The 20327-nt window shown below is 44.6% G+C and overlaps 1 protein-coding gene across 1 annotated transcript in view; it reads right to left on the reverse strand.

Annotated features, from left to right (window-relative positions):
- The window catches only part of LOC111158343 (coiled-coil domain-containing protein 162-like), a 50686-nt gene that overhangs the window by 9548 nt on the left and 20811 nt on the right, over positions 1–20327 (reverse strand). Inside the window, exons 6-12 of the mRNA XM_022520318.1 lie at positions 15056–15165; positions 7493–7642; positions 6523–6576; positions 5690–5857; positions 2373–2525; positions 1989–2120; positions 1195–1347 (exon numbers count right to left, since the gene is read on the reverse strand). Of these exons, the coding sequence (XP_022376026.1) occupies positions 1195–1347; positions 1989–2120; positions 2373–2525; positions 5690–5857; positions 6523–6576; positions 7493–7642; positions 15056–15165 (920 nt within the window). The remainder of the gene's footprint in view (positions 1–1194; positions 1348–1988; positions 2121–2372; positions 2526–5689; positions 5858–6522; positions 6577–7492; positions 7643–15055; positions 15166–20327) is intronic.

Raw genomic sequence — 20327 nt, forward strand, 5'->3', positions numbered from 1 at the left:
CATTTACTGTAAGCCCTGAGGCAATAGTCAGGGAGACAACAAAAGGAACAAACCAGAAAAGCCAGCCAAGTGGTAATGCCACTGTACAGCAATACCCGTCAAACAGTTCCAACTTTCAGTGCCCAAATGCGACGATGATATGTACGTTACTTAGCCTATTAATCATATAGTTGTATCTACCACAAGCTACACGTGCAGGGTCACTGAGCACTCATCACGAAATAGCAGGGAAGGGTTAGCCCCAGGAGAGGGTGTGACCTAACGCTGCAATGAGTGGACGAGGGAGGTTGTAATTTTGCCTCTGGTTTGACTTCCAAAATAGCTCTGGGGAAGCCAGGTTCCAGATGGTTAAGAGGGAAAAGAGGAGTAATAATTTGGTCCTGTTCTGAAATTTTTTTATCAGTAGCACCATAGGCACCAGAAGGTCAAACTCAGTTATAATACTAATACTAATATTATTTGTACGGCGATGCTACAGTTTACATAATTATACACCATCATTCACCTGGTGCATGATAATGGAGGATATAGGGTCCGGAAGGAACAAATTATATGCTATGTTTTAAACATGCCCATTTTTCCCAGGCTCTTCTTTAAACTGAGCTCCTCTCTCTCTAAACTTTTCTGCTTCCTTCATGCTTGGAGAGTTGGTACAGCTATCAAGAGCTTAAACTTGGAAACACATTTCTTTTGGGGCCAGCCCCTACTGAGCAGCAACTTCTGGAATGGGTCATCCGGAAAAGTCCCAAGACTCTTAGTTTGGGGAATAGTGCTGACGGGTGGGCCACACTCCGCGTGCACAAGGCTGCTGTCGATGGAAAGTGTGCTTGGAGATGGAAGGTCTGTGTCAAGGGCAGAGACCTACACCCCAAGATGCCCTCTGGGTAATAAGATCCTCAGAGAAACAGACATGTACACACTACACACGGACGAATGATCTTTTGTGTGGGTAGTACTTGCCTGCCTTAGCCAAATGTGAACGAAAACAAAAGCCTTTTGGCCACTCTCCTTGGTTGCTGGGCTAGAGAGGAGGGAGAAGGGAAGCTGAGGTCTGGGTGGTGGTTCTCTGGCCCTGCCCTGTGCTTGAACCAGGCTCACAGTTCCAGGCAGCTACAGTGCTGTTTCCACTCCACGTGAGGCTTTGCAGAGCGAGCTGAGAGAGAGGGAGGGACAGGGCTCCTGGGGCTCGGATACCTGGTTATGGTGCTGACGGAGCATCCTGGCGTTGTCGGCCTGAGCCCTGGCCAGGGCCTGCCTTAGAGCCCGTAACTGTTGACGAAGTAAAACCACTTCTTGGTCTGCCATTAGCTGGACGCTCAAGCACTCTTTTTTACTTTGCAGAGCTTCCTGTGAACATCCCAAACCGAGTGAGATAGGAAATAAGTTTCCTTTCCATAATTTTAGTTTCATAAGCATCTCTAGAACACTTCGGTTATCCATGGTTTTTAAAGCTTCCGGTAGCAAGGAGCTCCCACCAGTCACTTCCTGTGTGTCTTCACTTAAGGACAGTGTGCCAGATCACAGTAAATTAAGACTTGCTGAAACACTAAGTGAACATGTCCAAACTACTAGTATTCTGTGCTTTGGTTTCAATTTGTCTTGAGGTTGGTTTTCTATCTATTTTGTTTACTTCATTTTCCTCAGATAATCATATTCGAGACTCAAAGATCTGCAGTGGATTTTGTCGAGGCTGCCTCAAGCCCTCGGTAAAGCCGCCCCCTCCATCCTTGCCCTTCCCTCCTGCTAAATTCTCTCTCATCTCTTCTCCCGTTTGCTTCTTTGCCATTCGCTTCGGGCTCTTTCCTGTTTCTCTGAAGTTCTGACATGCTGCCACTTCCCAAGAAAACTCCCCAACCCCCAGATCCTTTAAGAGGGTTGGACTTGTCAACCAACACCTGTAGCCCCAGCAGCTCCTACCTCCAAGGAAGTCGGGCGCCACCCACCTGGCCACGCCCTGCTGGGCGGGGCCTCCCTCCCCTCGCTCTCACCTTCTCCGCCCTGTTCACCAGGCGCTGGAAGCGAGCCTGCTGCACCGCCAGCCTCCAGTGGCCCAGGCTCCTCAATTTGCACACCAGCGCAGCCAGGCTGCTGCTGTCCTGCTCCAGAGCCTGCAGCTGCTCCTGCCGAGAGAAGCTCACTTTCAGAGAAGGCTGCCTTCAACACTCTTCCCCGGAGGGAAGGGCACAAATCCTAACATCAGCGCCCTGCCTTCCAGAGAATGACACAATGGTTCAGGGAGCCCCCAGCGACCCCTTTTAAATGCCTGATGCAATGCTTTCTCGCGGAACCAGACTGGAATGCATACAGAGTGAGCCCCGGGTCAGATGCTGGGATGAAATGCCGGGATCCCGTTGCTAAATGAAATCACGTACTTTGGCTGGGTTTTCGTTCATTCCTTTATCAGGTCTGGCAGAGCCCCATTTCTTCTTTAGGCCCTTCAAATTGTCAATCCCTTCTGTTCTTACTTCGCCGATGAGCTCACACACTTTCTGGATCAAATTAATCTGGTTCTCATCCAGCTTTTCCTGCAAATTGCAGACTCAAATTCAGGAAGAGCAGGGGAGGAAGAGTCATCTTGCCTTCTAAAACCCGACTTTCAGAAATGATTCTACATGGAAAAACCATCCACTCAGTTATTCCATCAGGAATTATCTGGAAGTCTCACGAGCAGCCCCGTTAGCATTGTCTACAATCCACAGGGATTGTGGACCCTACACACGTTAGAGTCCAAGTTGTCAGTGCTGAGGTAAGTTGAGTGGATAGAAAAGTGGAAGGTCACAGGTAGAAAACTGAATCACCCCTCCTCTCCCAAAAGGTTGCTTGAGAATTTGAACCTAGGGATTTTTGCTATCAGGTTGACTCAGCAGAATCTGACCAGATAAAACACTATAGATGAGCCACCAATGAGGAACTACATTAAAAATAGATAAAGTAGAGGAAGGAATCAGGCTGGCCACCTTCCCATTTGGTTCCAGAGGAAATCTCATGACACAGCCTGTTCTGAATGGCTTATGGATAATGACTTGTGGTGGGATGGCTTGATCATCACTAAGTACAACTACAAACCCTGCATCCTTGGGTGAGGGGAGAAAGTTGGGTGTCCTCTCATCTCTGAACCACTTCCCTGGAAAGGAAAGCAGGAGGATACTGTCCAGCTGGGCAGTCATGGCAGGACGTCTGGCTGCTGGCCACACAGCCAAAGCTTCACCACCCACTTGGGACCCTGGGGTAGAACAGGGACTCTCTGATTTGGCAGGGGGTAGGGGGCATGTGGAACTAGTTTAGTTCCACATGAGAGAATCCACTAGTAGAGAATCCACTTTCCATCTAGGAATCTGGCATAAGTTAAAAAAAAAACTTAAGAATATTTTCAATAATTTCATACCTGAGAGATGACTTAGCAAATTCCAGACTTCACTGTCTGTTCATCCCTCTCCTGTAGTACCAGGCCCAGTGCATTTTGGTTTTGACCCTATAATATTTGTAAGCACTGGTATTTTATGGATCCTTCATAAGTAGGAAGGAATCTCCGATCCTCTCTGATACCCACTAACGCAGAGCACTGGTGGAAGCTCCTCTCAATGGAACAACTTCAGGCACCAGCTGGAATATTCCAGGAGAGACAATGAAGTAAGGGCACATTGGGGGCTGGCTCTGGAAAACATCCAATAGCAGGAGAGGAGGCAAGTTTGTACTGAAATTCGCATTTGTGGGGCAGTTGGACTAGGCCCTGTGATGGCCCATTTTAGGCATGGGGCCTCCGTCTTATGATGCTCTGGCATCATAAGAAAGTGACAGGCTTCCCCCTCCCCCATCCCATGCTGTGGGCACAGGGGCACCCCATCACTCCTCTTCTGGATGGACGACCTTCTTTGACAGTCCATCAGCTCCCAGACACTGGATGTGAGAGACACTGGATGTGGATGGTCAGCAATTTTATACGTTGAAAACCCCTCTGAAAGTGAATTCAAATTCTGAATCTGCGCAGTGAGCCTTCAGGAGGTTCATGTTGCTACTGACACTGGGGTCTGGCCTGGCTCAGGGCATTGAACTTTCCTGTTTGGAGGGTTGCACTCAATAGACTAAACAGTGATATCAACTGTTGGGGTTTTGGAGAAGATGCCCCCCGCCCTCCCTTAACAGCAATCAGCTATATACAGAATAATGAAACCTGACCATTCTCTTACACCATACACAAATAAAACTCTATTTGGGTAAAAGACCTCAATGTGAGACAGGAATCTGTCAAAATCCTAGAGGAGAGCATAGGCAGTAACCTCTTCGACATTGGCCACAGCAACTTCTTTCAAGACACATGTCCAAAGGCAAGGGAAATGACAGCAAAAATGAACTTCATCAAGATCAAAAGCTTCTATACAGCAAAGGAAACAGTCAGTGAAACAAACAGGCAACCCACGGAATGGGAGAAGACATTTGCAAATGACACTACAGACAAAGGGCTGGTATTCAAGATCTATAAAGAACTCCTCAAACTCAACTCCCAAAGAACAAATACTCAAGTGACAAAAGGGGCAGAAGACATGAACAGACACTTCTTCAAAGAAGACATACAAATGGCTAACAGAAAAATGAAAAAATGTTCATCATCATTAGCCATCAGGGAAATTCAAATCAAAACCACATTGAGATACCACCTTACACCAGTTAGAATGGGCAAAATCAACAAGACAGTAAACAACAAGTGTTGGAGAGGATGTGGAGAAAGGGGAACCCTCTTACACTATTGGTGGGAATGCAAGTTGGTGCAGCCACTTTGGAAAACAGTGTGGAGGTTCCTCAAAAAATTAAAAGTAGAGCTACCCTATGACCCCACAATTGCACTACTGGGTATTTACCCCAAAGATACAGATGTAGTGAAAAGAAGGGCCATATGTCCCCCAGTGTTCATAGCAGCAGTGTCCACAGTAGCCAAAGTGTGGAAAGAGCCCTTCAATAGATGAATGGATAATGAAGATGTTGTCCATATATATAAATGGACTATTACTCAGCCATCAGAAAGGAATGCCCACCATTTGCATTGACATGGATGGAACTGGAAGAGATTATGCTGAGTGAAATAAGTCAAGCAGAGAAAGACAATTATTATATGGTTTCACTTATTTGTGGAACAAAAGGAATAGCATGGAGGACATTGGGAGAAAAAAGGGTAAAATGAAAAGGGGGGGGGAATCAGAGGGGGAGATGAACCATGAGAGACTATGGATTCTGGGAATCAAACTGAGGGTTTTAGAGGAGAGGGGGGTGGGAGGATAGGTGAGCCTGGTGATGGGTATTAAGGAGGGCACGGATTGCATGGAGCACTGGGTGTCATACATAAGCAATGAATCATGGAGCACTACACCAAAAACTGATGATACACTGTATGGTCACTAACATAATAATTCAAAAAAAGCAATCAGATGGCACCAATGGCAGCCGGCCGCAGAGTGAGGAAAACAGCAACTATCTAAATTGTCTAAAATTCAGTGCCTGTCGTAGCAAAACAATGACAACCCATGCTGACCCCTCCCTGCCGCAAACACTGAGCGCTGGAGAATTCTTGGGCCCCGGAGGCTCTTGTTACCACACAGCCCACTCTGTCATCCATTGCTGTATGCGTGGCGCCTGTGGAGGTCACTTACCCTTAGCTCCCACAGGGCCGCCCAGATGTCCGACACATGTCACTTACTTTTATGTGCAAGCACGTTGCAAACAGAGCTCGGACTAATGCTTCATATTCTTCCTGGACTTCTTTTCTGATCTGCTTGTTGAGATTCAGATTCTCCTCTTCCAAATCTGTGAGTCGAGCTCTCAGAGCAGTGATTTCCATGATCATAGCATGACTGAGCTCTGCAACCTAACGGCAGAAATACTGTTTGAATGCAAGAGAACTCAAGCAATCCAAACGGCTACTACTACGGAATAGTTCTTCATATATCGGGGTCAGATTTGTTCTTCTACTTTGAATCTAATCAAAGAAGCAAACATCCTATTGTACAAATACGGGTGGAAGGATCCAAGGTTGGTTTAGGGGTCTCGGAACAGTGCCAGACACATAGTAGGTATCCAATGAATGGTTGTTGAATGAATGACCCCAGAAGAGACACACTTAACACTTCTTAATTGGATATAATACTTCAGCTGTCTTCATCTCCATTTCCAAATGGGCCTTCTTTGACACCTCAACCTAAATACCTTTTCTGTGGAATTCATTTAACCTGGCCTCAAAAGAAAACAAACGAACCCCCAACCCCAACCCAAAAATAACAACAAAAAAGAAAAATCAAAGCAGTAAAAAATAACAAAAACCACCCCAAAACTAAGAATAATGCCCTTATTGCTTTAAAAAGTGAAACACCCTCCTCAGGTGTTTCCGCAGAGTATCTTCATCAATGAGACTTCTCTGGGCCACTGTTGATACGGGCACAAGAAAATGACACTAGGAAGTCCTCTGTCTGGTTACTGCTGAGAATGTGGATTGCGAGCTGGGAAAGAGAAGCTTTTTGGGAAGAATGGACCTACCTGACCAGCGTTGTCTTCAGGTGGATCTGAATCTCTTCGGATAATATCTAATTCCTGAAGAGGAGAAAACAGTGCAAAACCAAACTCAAACATTTATTCTTCCAGCCATGCCTCAGTTTACCTCAACATGCTCCACACACCCCCTGTTTGTGTGGATGGAGCTTCATTTTCAGATCCCTGGGCTCCCTCTGGAGCCCTACTGCCCCTGTTGCCCCATTGGACTTCAGGGTGCCTAACATGAGATCTGGAGATAGCGTTCACTTCCAGATATCCACACTGATGCCGAAGACTTGGCTATAGGGATAAGCCAAACTGGGGGTGAAGTCCAGACCCTTTGGGTATTTGAATGCTTCATTTGATTTTTTTTTCAGGCTTTAGCACTTTTCTTAGGTAAAAAGTAATATTACATTGAACCTTTAATGCAATCCGTTTCAGACTTTAGCACTTTTCTTAGGTAAAAAGTAATATTACATTGAATCTCTGATACAATCCGTTTTAAAACAGTGTGCAGTCTAGGACAGGATCCCACTAATCCCACTGGTGGGACCTGATTTTAAGGAAGTCTCATCAGTGAGACCCATGACGTGCATCCTGAGGACAGAGTTTACTCAAGGATAGTGGCTTCTCTGTTAGACCAGGGACAGCACAAGGTACTTTGTGTTTGCTCAGGTCAGCTATGCATTTTCCCAGGGGTAGGGAGGCAACTCCTTTGTCACCAATGTTTTATATTCCCCACTAGACACCTCCAAAGCACACAGCCTGGTGTTCCTGGGCCATCACCCTTGCAGCTGAGAATACCAGAGCCCAGGAAAACGAACCAGTGAGAGGAGACTTTGCGGGGTACTGTTCACCCGCCCTTCTTGTGTGAGAACACTCCCCTCTTCCCATTCTAGTCTCCTCTTCAGAGTGAGTCCTGGGCCTCCCTCCCTACACCTACCCCATCACACGTCCTCTCTCCCTGGGAACATACCTGCTCTTTCTGGAAGAGCTTCTGCCGAGCATGCTCCAACACATGCTCGTAACACATGGAGTAGCTCTCAAAGTTGCTGCGTTCTCTTGCCATCACATCGCAACCCAAGGAAAGGAGGCAGCCCTCAAAGTGGTCTTTCCTGAACGTGACCTGAAAAGGAAGGGGCATTATTCACAGCAACTCCAGCAGGAAGGCCTCACATGCCAGGGCCCACATTGCCTTGCCTCCCAGACCCAGGTCTATATCTCAGCCACGGAAAAACATGGGTTCTGGCCTTGCGAGTCTCTTTCGGGTCCACTCTCTCAGTATTTGCAGGGCAGGAACAAGAGCACAAATGGACACCTGCATGCCACGTACCAAAGTACCCTAGATATTTAAGGGTCATAAATCAAACTAATAAACTATTAATTCTCCTACTTTGAAAAATAGATCTTCGAAGTAACTTGGAAGGCCAGGTCTGACTTGATCATTCTTGGACTACTCTGGGTTCTGTGCTGAAATGTGGTGACTTGGAGAGAGCTGGTCACCAACCTGTAGTTTACAGCACAACCCCTTGTCCTCCCACGTCTGGCCCCACATCACACTGTGGAGGGTGCTCACATGCCCGTGAACAGACAGTCCGGCTAGCTACACCCCCACACAGCTGCCCTGGACCGCCCCTCAGGCCACCGTGTGCACACTGGCGGTAAGGTCCACTCTCCTTCTGGGGAGCAGGATCTGGAGACTCTGCAGGGAGAATTCCAGGGCGCCAGGTTCCTAAAGTGTGGTCTAGAGTGAATATCAGAGATCTGAGGGGGCATGTCCCTTTGGCTGTGAGGAAGAGCAGGCTTGAAGAAGAGCCAGAGGAGCCGTCTGGAGAATGAGCCTCTGTCGGGCCCCCTCTCTTGCTCTGGTGGAAGAGACATACTGCTACTCTCTCAACCGTCCCATTCCTTCCCTTTCTCGGAGAGATCCGGCACCCTTCCGAGGAGGTAGCCATTAAGGAACAGAGAAAAGTCCGCCCCTCCCAGGCAAGCTTAGATTTTGGCTCTGGAGAGAAATGGGAGCCAACATGTAGAAGAGAGGGCAGATCGACCTGTGTAGCACCTGCATGTCCAGGCGAGGGCTCGTGTGTGTCTCGTTGTCTCTATCACGAGTGCATCTCTGTGCCTTTGTGGATATGTTTGTATGTCTGGATCTATCAGAATACATGTATATGTGTGCCTGTGTCTCTCTGTGGATGTCTCTGTGACAGTCTATATATGTCTCTGTGTCTATGTGTGTCCCTGTGTGTATCAGTGAGTGTGTCTATGTGTGTATCTGGGTGTCTTAGGGGGCCTGCTCCACGACCCAGCCCGCATGCGTACATGAGCTTTATCTGTAACACTTGTGGGGTCAGGAGGGCTTCAGGCTCACTGGCAGGGTGCTACAGAAGTTTCTGGCTTGGGGCGGGTCCTGTGTCCCCATGAGGTCCAGTACGCTGTCCTATCAGTGAACCTCAGTGCCCCTACCAACCTCCAGAGAAAGCCCAGCCAGGCTTTGCCAAGGCGAGTTACTGACACAAGCTAGCAGAGATGGCAAACAGTGATAGAACCCAGGACGGATGGAGTGAGGAGAGTGGCTCGCACCCACTGTTGATGGCAGGGGAAATCAGGGTGGCATTTTGGAGGCCAGACTAGCTGTATCTGTGAAAAGATTTTAAAATGTTCATGCCCTTTGGCCCAGGAATTCCTCTTCCAGAACGTCATCTTTAGGGGTTAATAGAAGTGACACACAAAAATATATGTAAGCCTTTCCGACAAAACAAGAAATAGAAAGGACCAAGAGTGCCCAATATAGGGAAATAGTTTGAATCTTTCTCACCTGTCTGTACAACGAAATACTAGACAGCCACCAAAAGTCTTGTGGACAGATACATTCATTGACAAGGAAACATGTTGATAACATGTACTCAAGTGAAAACAAGGACTCTATAATAAAAGGGCATATAGAATGATTTAATTTGATTTTAAAAAGTTAATGAATTAAAAAAATGATAAAGTTTGGAAGGAAATGGGCCAACATAATAATAGTAGTTATCAGTGAGGGTAAGCTAATGAGTGTATTTTCTAATACATCATATTCCTATTTTCTAATATAATCATAACATGTGTACACAATTAAGATAATTATATATGAACATATACACCCTAATGAAAAGATAGTAAAGCTTTTGTAAAGATCAACAGCCACAGCAGCTTGGGTGCATTGAAGAGAGGCAGAATGGAAACCATAGGTGACGTCCTCTGTTCATGCGGGATTTAATGAAGAGGAGCCAGGCAGTCAGGGCAAGGCACTCAGCCTCCCTCCTTCATCCCCTGGGGGTTCCTCACAGGGACCGGGCGTGAGGGCAATCTACGCCACTCTGGAAAATGAGCAGTAGGACAGGTGGATTTATCTTCTGACATCAAGGCAAGGGGAACCAAGGCCCTTGAGTTCTTAAGAGTGACAGGGTCAAGGCTATGTGATTTAGTAATGACAAAGGAAATACTTCCCAGACTGAATATGATGAAAGCCTGAAACATTGAAAAGCCTGAATGTGAGATCACATTCAAGGCCATCATGATGTGGCTGGTGACCCCATCCGGTGGGCTGGGGCCAGGGCTTGGAATCAGCCACAGTGACTCACCTCTCACTGTCCTGGACAGCAGTGTCTGGACCTGAGCATGCCAGTAAGGCCTCCAACAGCTTTTTAGCAGGGCAAACACTTCTCAAACCAGTATCACCATAGCTGCCATAGTAGATATAGAATCCCAAACAAGCAGCAAGGTAGACTTGAACCTCAATGGCCTTCTACCATCCCCTCTTAGCCAGTGTGACACTTTACCCAGTAAGGGGAGTCACCTCTGGTTCACCAGAGGTGAAGGAATGGCCAGGACCCCCTTGAGTATCTCCAGAATCCAGAGAAATTGTATTTTGTTATTGTGTTTCTTAAAAGCTCTTCTGCAACCTACCCTTGCCTTCCTGGGTCACTAAATGTCAGCTCTGTGTCAAAATGCGGCAGGAAGTAGGTTCATCTTCCAACTTCAGGGCAGGTCCTTGGGTTCCATACACAGAGTGAAGACCATGTCCTCCAGTGGGCTGATTCCTTCACCAACAGTTAAACCTGAACTGTCATGAATGGCCCTGGCTGGAAAATCCACCAGATTCTTCCAGAGAGCCAGCCTGGGGTGAAGCATGGTAGGTGCTAGGCCTTGTTATGGCAAAAGTCTGGCTTTGCTGGGAGCAAAATGCACTTCTGTGGTTTGTTCTATCGTGGAACCCCTCATAATTGATCTAATATCAGGCACACACAAGGTGTTTTGATGATATTTCTAAAACCCACCTCTGGTGACAAAATGCTTCAGTGACTTTCCACTGACTCTGGGATGAAATCCAGACTCCTAAGGATTGCCTACAAGGCCATTCAGCAGCTGACCCTGTCTTCCTTTTCAATGTCCTCCTCTGAACTCTGCTATACTCCCTTCTTAGATTTCTCTGCCTTCCTTCCCCAGCCCCTCTTCATCTGGTTAATTCCTATTTGTACTTTAAGACTTGGCCCAGACAACCCCTCCTCCAGGAAGTCTTCCCTGACCATTTCTTCCCTACCCTCTAGATGGGTTGTATCTCCTGTGTATGCCTCCCTCAAATCATTTAATGTAAAGTGCCTTTTTTGACACTTATGGGTCACCTGATTCCATAAGTTCTTTGAGGGCTAGAACTGTACCTTTTGCCTTTAATCTAATAAAGTGTCTAGGGGGGAAGGCAAAGGAAATCTATAAACACTTGCTAAATGAATGAATGACTTTTGGCATGTGAATGGAAATGGTTCTGGAATCCACACAATAGACTATTATAGTTCTGGTTTGCAGTGAAGGTCAGTCTCTAACTTTCGGTCAGCATATTTGATATAAAATTTGGGCAGGATGTTAGAACAGATCGTGAAAGACTGGTTTCCTAGAATTTGGAGAAGGAGACAAAGATCACTAGAGGCCAGTATGGATTCGAGAAAAATCAAGTCAGATGAACCTTTTCCTCCAGTAATATAATGTATGCGGTGTACCTGAATTTCAGCAGGAGATCTGGAAAAGTTCCTCATGATGTCCTTGTGGACCAATGGAGAACATAGGCTAGGTGACAGTACAACAGATGGGCTGCTGGCCATGGAATGACTATGCCCAAAGAGTGTGGTCAGCCTGAAGGGAACCCCCAGGGAGGTAGTACAGGGCTTGGGGACCTGTCCTGACATACACTCTTAGTAATGACTTGAATGAGGAGACTGTGGGCAGGCTGACATGAGCCTAGGAGGGAGAGAGAGTACGCTGGATGATAAAAATCCAGATTTTGAAGGATTTCAAGTTCAGACTGGACGAAACTGAGTAAGAACAAGGCTAATAATAAGGCAGCAGCAGGATGTCTGAAGGCAACGTGGCTTCAGGAGACTGTCAGCCTAATGAGTCATCCATGACGTGGCTGCCAATACCCAGGACTCTCACGGCATTAATCAAAGCAGAACATGCATTAACAAGTACGCTTTCCACCTGGTCAGATGATCTTGAACTTAGAGGGGACCGACCAGGATGGGAGGGCTGCTCATATAAAGTGAGTGAAGGACATGAAGGCGGTTTAGTCTGAAGAAGAGACGTCAGGGCTCATGTCCTCTGCCCAGAAGCACCCAGGTGAGTGGGGGGAGCACGGTGCCTTCTCCCTTTTCCAGTTCATGTGCCCTGGCTTGGGCTGCACCCATCTGGAGGAAGGGGTAACCCACGGTTTGTAACCCACCACCCAGAGGGACACCCCTTCGGATTTGTGCTACTAGAGCAGGTCCTTCGTTGTAATTTTACTGAGGCTTCACACACGCCAGCAATGGTGCTCATTGAGTTTCTCTGACAGACCTGCCTTTAGATACCTAACGGCTTGTTGTGAGGGATCAGAACTATGATCAGTGGTGTCCCGGGGACAGAACTAGGATCTATGATGGAGGTGGTGGGGAGGCCAAGCCAATCCAGGGAGAGCTGCTTGAAACACGAGCTGCCAGGAGAGGTGGGGAGGGCGGGTGGGCTTGGAAGAGAGAGAGTTCCTTGTCACTGCATATGATCCAGAAGAGGCTTAGAGGTCCACCAGGCATAGAGTTTGGAGGGATCTAACGTCCTGGTGTCCTCTTTTTCCAAGACACTGGCAGGCAGACACCAACCCCTTCAGTGTGCTTTGGGTGTCAGTTAGACCTGACATGGGTTTGCCCTAATTCCCACATTTCTCTCCTAGACAATCCCATCTTCAATGTTGGAGTAAAGGATATACATAGGGGTTGAGCAGATCTTGAGCCACAAACTTTTTGTTTTTATTGTGGTAAAATATACCTCTTGTAACATTTGCCATTGAAACCATTTTTTTTTTAAGATTTTATTTGTTTATTTGACAGAGAGAGATCACAAGTAGACAGAGAGGCAGGCAGAGAGAGAGAGAGAGGGAAGCAGGCTCCCTGCTGAGCAGAGAGCCCGATGCGGGACTCGATCCCAGGACCCTGAGATCATGACCTGAGCCGAAGGCAGCGGCTTAACCCACTGAGCCACCCAGGCGCCCACCATTTTTTTTTTTTAAGTTATCTCCACACTCAAGGTGGGGCTCGAACTCTTGACTCTTAAGATTAAGAGTCACATGCTTTACCGACTGAGTCAGCCAGGCGCCACCATTTAGACAATTTTTTTTTTCATTTAGACAATTCTTAAGTGTAAAGTTCAGTGGCATTAAGTTCATTCACACTGTTGTACAATCAATTGCTAGAACTCTTTTCATCTTGCACAACTGAAACACCTGTTCCCGCTAAACACCAACTCCCCATCCCCACCCCCCCTCAGCTCCTAACAAACCACCATTTATTCTACTTTCTGTCTCTATGAATTCGACTACTGTGGGTATTTCACAGCAGTGGAATCACGTAGCATTTATTCTTTTGTGACCGGCTTTTTTCCCTGAGCATAAGGTCTTTAAGCTTCATCTATGATGAAGCACATGTCAGAATTTCCTTCCTTTTTTAAGGAGAACCATAAAATTTTTTGCCCCACCCCAATCACCTCTGTACCTCTGGTTGAAAACCTCTGAGCTGCAGGGACCAAAAGGAACCACTTCGCCCCCCTCATCAGAATACACAGGACCACATTTGAGTATAAGTGAGAGCTTATATGAAATACATGTCAATCATCAGGCTCTAAGGAAAAACGTGTCCCTCATAACTAAAGACTCAAGTGTTTATTATAAAATTATGGGGATGGGGCGCCTGGGTGGCTCAGTAGGTTAAGCCTCTGCCTTCGGGCTCAGGTCATGATCTCAGGGTCCTGGGATCAAGCCCTACATCAGGCTCTCTGCTCAGCAGGGAGCCTGCTTCCCCTTCTCTCTCTGCCTGCTGCTCTGCCTACTTGTGATCTCTCTCTCTGTCAAATAAATAAATAAAGTCTTTTAAAAAATTGTGGGGAATATTTTAAGAGCTTAGAAAAATGTAACTTGGAGGGAAATGTTGTTTTAAAAAATGAAGCATGTTTTGCTAAATCAGGTTTTTAAAAAATGGTTGAATTTCAAAGGCAACTGGAGTCATAGCTACCTAATGAACTTACACTTCATTTAATGATCCTGAAAGTTCTGCTATGGTCATATATCCACATAGGCTCTCTTATTCTTTTCAACACTGTTTAGAGTTAGTTAGGTCAACAGTTGACAACTCCAAGGACTTGTGTGTATATATTGTATGTAATAAATGCATATGATTGTTAAATATATATTATATACAGTTATTATGGATTCAAATATATATACAAACACAAAAAAATTGTTGATACTGGTTTCCTTTGTGGAGATGTGGGGATGCTATAGCAAGGGAGGGGTGGGAATGTTACCGTTTCTGATCATTTGTTTGTTTGTTTGTTTGTTTTTTGTATTGTACATTTCAAAAATGTTTTCTAGGTAGTGGAATCATAGGCTGTTTTAGTTTCTCTCGTCTGAATCTTCTATATTAAAAAACCAACCCAGAGTGTACCTGGGAGGCATAGTCCGTTAGCTTCCAACATTTGATTTCTGTTCAGGTCAAGATAATGATCTCGGGTCATGAGATAGACTCCTCACTGGGCATGGAGTCTGCTTGGGATTCTCTCTCTTCCTCTCCATCTACTTCTCCACCCTCACTTGCGTATGCACGCACACTCGTGTGCTTTTGCTCTCAAAAAAATTTTAAAAATAAAATAAAATAATAAAATTGAAAATAATAAACACAGGAAATGTTGCTAATACAACTTATTCATCAATAAACTCCAAGGTTACTTTTAAAAAACTGGCCAAATCTGAAATTAGCCAACATGCATATTCTAATTTTTCTCCCATAATTTATTAGGAATCAATCTTTTTCCAAAATGGAAATAATAAGTGATTACTACTTTGACTTAAGCCTCAGAATTTCTATCTTTATTCTGAGGGAGTAAGGGAAGCATTAGGAAATGTGTTAAAGGGAAAGTCTTCCTTGATTTGATTTCTGTTATGATAAAACACACTCTAAAATGATTAACTTTTAATACATACCTCTAGTCCACCATCCTGGTAACTTTCCATTAATCTCTGTTTGAATTTTTCAACTATTTGTGGCCTGTTAATGGAAAAGTTTTCTTTCATGACATGGTGCTTCCAAAGGTCTAGGGGGAGAAACATACCAATGGTAGTATCATGAAACGTTGAAAAATAATTAATGGCTATTCTCTGAGACATAACACTGGACACAAGAAGCTGTTATTTCCAAATACACAAAAACTAATGGGTGAGGCAGGGGGAGGGGAGGAGGTAGTTGAGGTCACAGAATCCTCCAGAACATAGATGTAAGGAAGATCTCTAACAGGATCTCTAATGAAAAGATTTGGAAAAGTACCTCTATAGCCCAGTGAACAATATTCTGTTATCATAATTAAAAATCCCAAATCAAATGTTACTATTGATCCAACACAATATCTATTTTCGTTAAGTCCCTACATGTATCTGAACACCTATTTTGGCCTAACACAACTCACAGAAATAAATGAAGAGCTATTGTATTTACAGTCATAGACTAGAAAGGTTGAGAGCTGACAGACTATGGATTGAAGTGGCAACAGGCTGCCATATGAGATGAGGCATATGCACAGTTATTTACAGTAGCATTGTTTAGGACAGCAGTATCTTGGAAGCAATACATAAACTGTGGTATGTCCTTCCAATGGAATAGTATGCAGCTATAAAAAGGAGAGAAACTTTTCCGTGTATTGATATGGAAAGAACCATAGTTTGCTCTGTGAAAAATGCCAGGTGAAGAACAGTGAGTATAAAGATATTCTTATCTTTTATGAGAATGATATGATAAATATACTCAAGGAGGGTCTGTCCCCTCAAGCCTATTCAAGATGATCACTCCAGAAATACAGCATTCTCCAATATCACTTCTCCCCTCTATCCTGGGTCATTCACAATAGCACACATTATTTCTCCCACCTCATAAAAATCCTCCACCCCACAACCCCTGTCTTTACTGTCTGTGACTTCTCTCAAAATCCTTCTTAAGCCTGCTGAGAAGGCTTAAGAAGCTTTCTCCCCCACCGCTTCCCTGAAACTGATTTTGTATCAAGTACCAGCGACCTCAGCATTACTAAAAATGTTCATTTTACTCGAACCACTGCTTTACCAGAAGCATGACACATGATTTGTCACATTCCTCTTGCTTGAGAAACTTTTATTACTAGACATTGGGATACCACTCTGTCCTAGTTTTCTTCTTGTTGTTTGATCCCTCTCAGTCCCTTTTGCTGGTTCTTCTTTTCCCCTCCCCCACTCCAGCTCTTAATATGAGAGGGTCCTCAGACTCAGCCCTTGGTTTATCTACCTTTTTTCTACCTACGCTCACTTTCTTTGCTATCTCATTTGGTCTCATGGCCAAATATCATCCATATGCTGACAACCTCAAATTTAGATCCAATAGTCACTTGGCATCTCTTCTTAGATATCTAAAAAGCATTTTATCTTATTATTTTTTATTTTTTATTAACACATAATGTATTATTTGTTTTAGGGGTACAAGTCTGTGATTCATCAGTCTTACACAATCCATAGCACTCATCATAGCACATACCCTCCCCAATGTCTATCACTCAACCACCCCATTACTTCCATGCCCTCCCTCTAGCAACCTTCAGATTGTTTCCTGAGATAGACTCTTATGGTTTGTCTCCCTCTCTGGTTTCATCTTGTTTCATTTTTGCCTCCCTTCCCCTATGATCCTATGTATTTTTTCTCAAATTACTCAAATCAGTGAGATCATATGATAGTTGTCTTTCTCTGATTGACTTATTTCACTTAGCATAATACACTCTAGTTCCATCCACGTCATTGCAAATGGCAAGGTTTCAATTTTTGATGGCTGCATAGTATTCCATCATATATATACCACATATTTATCCATTGATCTGTTGATGGACATCAGACATCTAGGCTCTTTCCATAGTTTGGCTATTGTGGACAGTGCTGCTATAAACATTGGGGTGCATTGTCTAAAAACATTTTAAATGTCATTTGAGCATAAATAAATTCTTAATCTTCCCTCCCTAACTTTCCATCTTAGCTGATGGCAATTCTACTTTCCCAATTTCTCAGGTCAAAAATCTTGGAGTTCTCATGGACTCTTCTCTTTCTCCCACATCCAACACACAATCCATTAGTGGTTACTTCAATAATATGCCCCAAATCTGACCACTTAATACTTCCACTGCTCCCAGCTTTGTTTGACCACCATCTCCCCATGCTCGGATTTTTGCATTAGCCTCCAAAGCAGCCTCTCCCTTCTTCCACCCTTTTCCCTTTACAGTCCATTCTCAACACAGCAGCCAGGGAGATTCCATTAAAATATGTCATATCAGGGACACCTGAGTGGCTCAGTTGGTTAAGCATCAACTCTTGATTTCGGCCCAGGTCATGATCTAGGGTTGTGAGATCAAGCTCCAAGCTGGGCTCCATTTTCAGCAGGGAGTCTGCTTGAGATTCTTGCTCTCCCTTCCCTCTCCCCCTCCCCTAAATGAATAAATACATCTTTAAAAATAAAATACGTTAGGCGCCTGGGTGGCTCAGTGGGTTAAGCTGCTGCCTTCGGCTCAGGTCATGGTCTTGGGGTCCTGGGATCGAGTCCCACATCGGGTTCTCTGCTCAGCAGGGAGCCTGCTTCCCTCTCTCTCTCTCTGCCTGCCTCTCTGCCTCCTTGTGATCTCTGCCTTTCAAATAAATAAATAAATAAAATCTTTAAAAAAAATACGTCAGATCATGTCACTCAAAACTTGGGACAAGTTCCCCATTACATTCAGAGTAAACACTAAGAGTAGGCCCTGTATGATCCATCGTCTTTTCATTATTCTTCTCTGGTTTCATTTCCTAATACTCTCCCTCACTCTCTCCACTCCAGCCACACTTGGGTCTTTCTGTTCCATAAACATGTTAGGTATGCTCTGCTTAGGTCCTCTGTGTGGGCTTCTGGATGGACTGTTCTTTGTCTGTTTATCTGTCTGCCCAGACAGCCACATAGCCAACTCCCTCATCACCTTCAAATTTTGCTCAATATGTCACTTTCTCCATGAAGTCTATCCTGACCACCCTATTTAAAATTACAATGTGCCTTCTTCAAACCCCCACACCACCATCCTCCTTACTCCATTGTTTTCTTATTTCTTGTGTTTATTGCTTATTATCTGCCGATTTCCTTCTAGATCATAAACTCCACAAGAGTAAGGAGTTTTGCTCCATGAAAGTAAGGATGTATTCCCCAAACAGTGCCTAAAATATAGTAGTATGGTATATCCTAGGGGCTCAATAAATAGATATTGGATGAAAGAATGAATTAGTATATGCATAAAGAAACACCAATACTATATATTAAAAAACAAATAAAAATGGTTACATGGGATGATGAAAGGGGGTCAGTGGTGGCAATGAGATCTCTGCACACATATATTTTCATATTGTTTTGAGTTTTGAACCAGGTGAATGTATTAGCTGTTAAAGAAATCAAACTTAAAAATAATATGACAGTGCTGAAACTGTGGGACTATGTCAACGCTGCTTAACTTCCATATGGAAGAGAAAAGCACATGTATATGTTTAATTATGTTGGGTATGGCCTACTTCCTTGTGCATGGCCTGAGGGGAGTCTGGATACAAAGAGAAGCCTATGGAATCAGAGGTAAAAGCCAACCCCTGCCCTTCCCCCTTTACTGTTGTGGGGGTGCTGGTCAACAGCAAGAGTACACACAGGGCCACACCCTGTTCCCAGCTGTTTCTAATTTCAGATGTGATTTCCTACTAATACTTTCATTTTTCTGACAGAGACTTGGTGCCCACAAGAGGAAGCATCCAACACAATCTAGCGCAATCCTCTCAGAAATGTGGCTATGACAGAGCAAGAGCCCCTGGTATGTGCAATTATCTTATTTATTGGGTGAACCTGATTTTAAAAATGGGGTTCCAGAATTCTTCTACTGTTAACTATTTCCCGTCATGAACATATAAATCTGACTTTGTTTTTCCCTTAGGATAATAAACGTGAGTAGACCTAACACCATTGTCCTGGCATGGTTGGAGTGGAAAATCCAAAAGAGTTAATGTGTCTAGAAGTTCACACTTCTTAAGATGTTTAAGACCTTTTTAAGTCTAAGCTTTGACAAAATAGAGCTCATGCACATTTCAGAAAATTTTCAGACAAGAAATTGGATACTTTTTCCAGGGTACATTGGCGGTAGGTCTCTGGCTCATGGAAAAGCCTGGTGAGGGAACACATCTGCCACACATTTCTGGTTTGGGGGCCATCACCTGGCAAATGCCCACAGAGGTGGTTTTGGGTTTAGCTCTGGGCTCAGCTGAAAGGGAAGTATTTTACCAAAGTGCTGGGAAACCTTCCCACCATGCTTCTTCCTCATGAGTTCAAGTTCAAGCACGCAAGTACTTCTGTAGCCAGGAGTCATGGGAAGCCAGGGAAAGTAGAATTCATCCAAGAGAAGTAATTCCTGGCCAGGTGGAGTTGGTAGTCTCCAAATGGGTCTCCATATCAGTGTGTGTGTGTGTGGTCATGGCTTCTTTAAGATGAAGCAGTTTTTGACGGCAGCATGGAGGTGGGAAGGAGACAGCACACTGGAGGTTGAATTAGGGTTTTGTTTTTTCCTTTCACTCTGTTCCCAGGTCCTTTGACTGGAGGAAACTCTGACTCCCTGCTGGCCAAACCACTTCCCCTCTCTCCCTCTATGAACACTCTCCCTACCCTCCAGTCAGCCTCCTCCATCTAGGAAAGGCATCTTGGTTTCATACATTTCACTTCTCTAATACAACTGCTAACCTCTGCCTGAGTGACTCCTGGGTCCTGATCCAAGCAGAACTGAAACTTGAAGGCATCCAACTGCCAACCAACATTCTTCTGACCTGCCGGCAGCCCCCCCAAAAGTGGGTAGGTTGAAATCTTACTTCTTCAACCATATGTATGTATATATTTTGTACTCCTGTGTTTCTCAAACTGCTCCCCAGAACACTAGTCCCTTGAGTTGACAATATATATTCTCAAGGGAAGAAAAAGGTTCTGTGGTCAAATAAATTTAAAGAATGCTTCAGTGGGTAGGGGGATGGGGTATTAAGGAGGGCACTTGATGTAATGAGCACTGGGTGTTATATGCAAATGATGAATCACTAAACTCTACCCTGAACCTAATAATATACTATATGTTAACTAACTTGAATTTAATTTAAAAATTTAAAAATAAAGAACATTTCATACTCTCTCTTCTGGAACTTTATAGTGCGCACC

Source organism: Enhydra lutris, unplaced genomic scaffold (assembly GCF_002288905.1).
Source record: "Enhydra lutris kenyoni isolate GAN:26980312 unplaced genomic scaffold, ASM228890v2 scaffoldscaffold58, whole genome shotgun sequence".
NCBI classification, from domain to species: domain Eukaryota; kingdom Metazoa; phylum Chordata; class Mammalia; order Carnivora; family Mustelidae; genus Enhydra; species Enhydra lutris.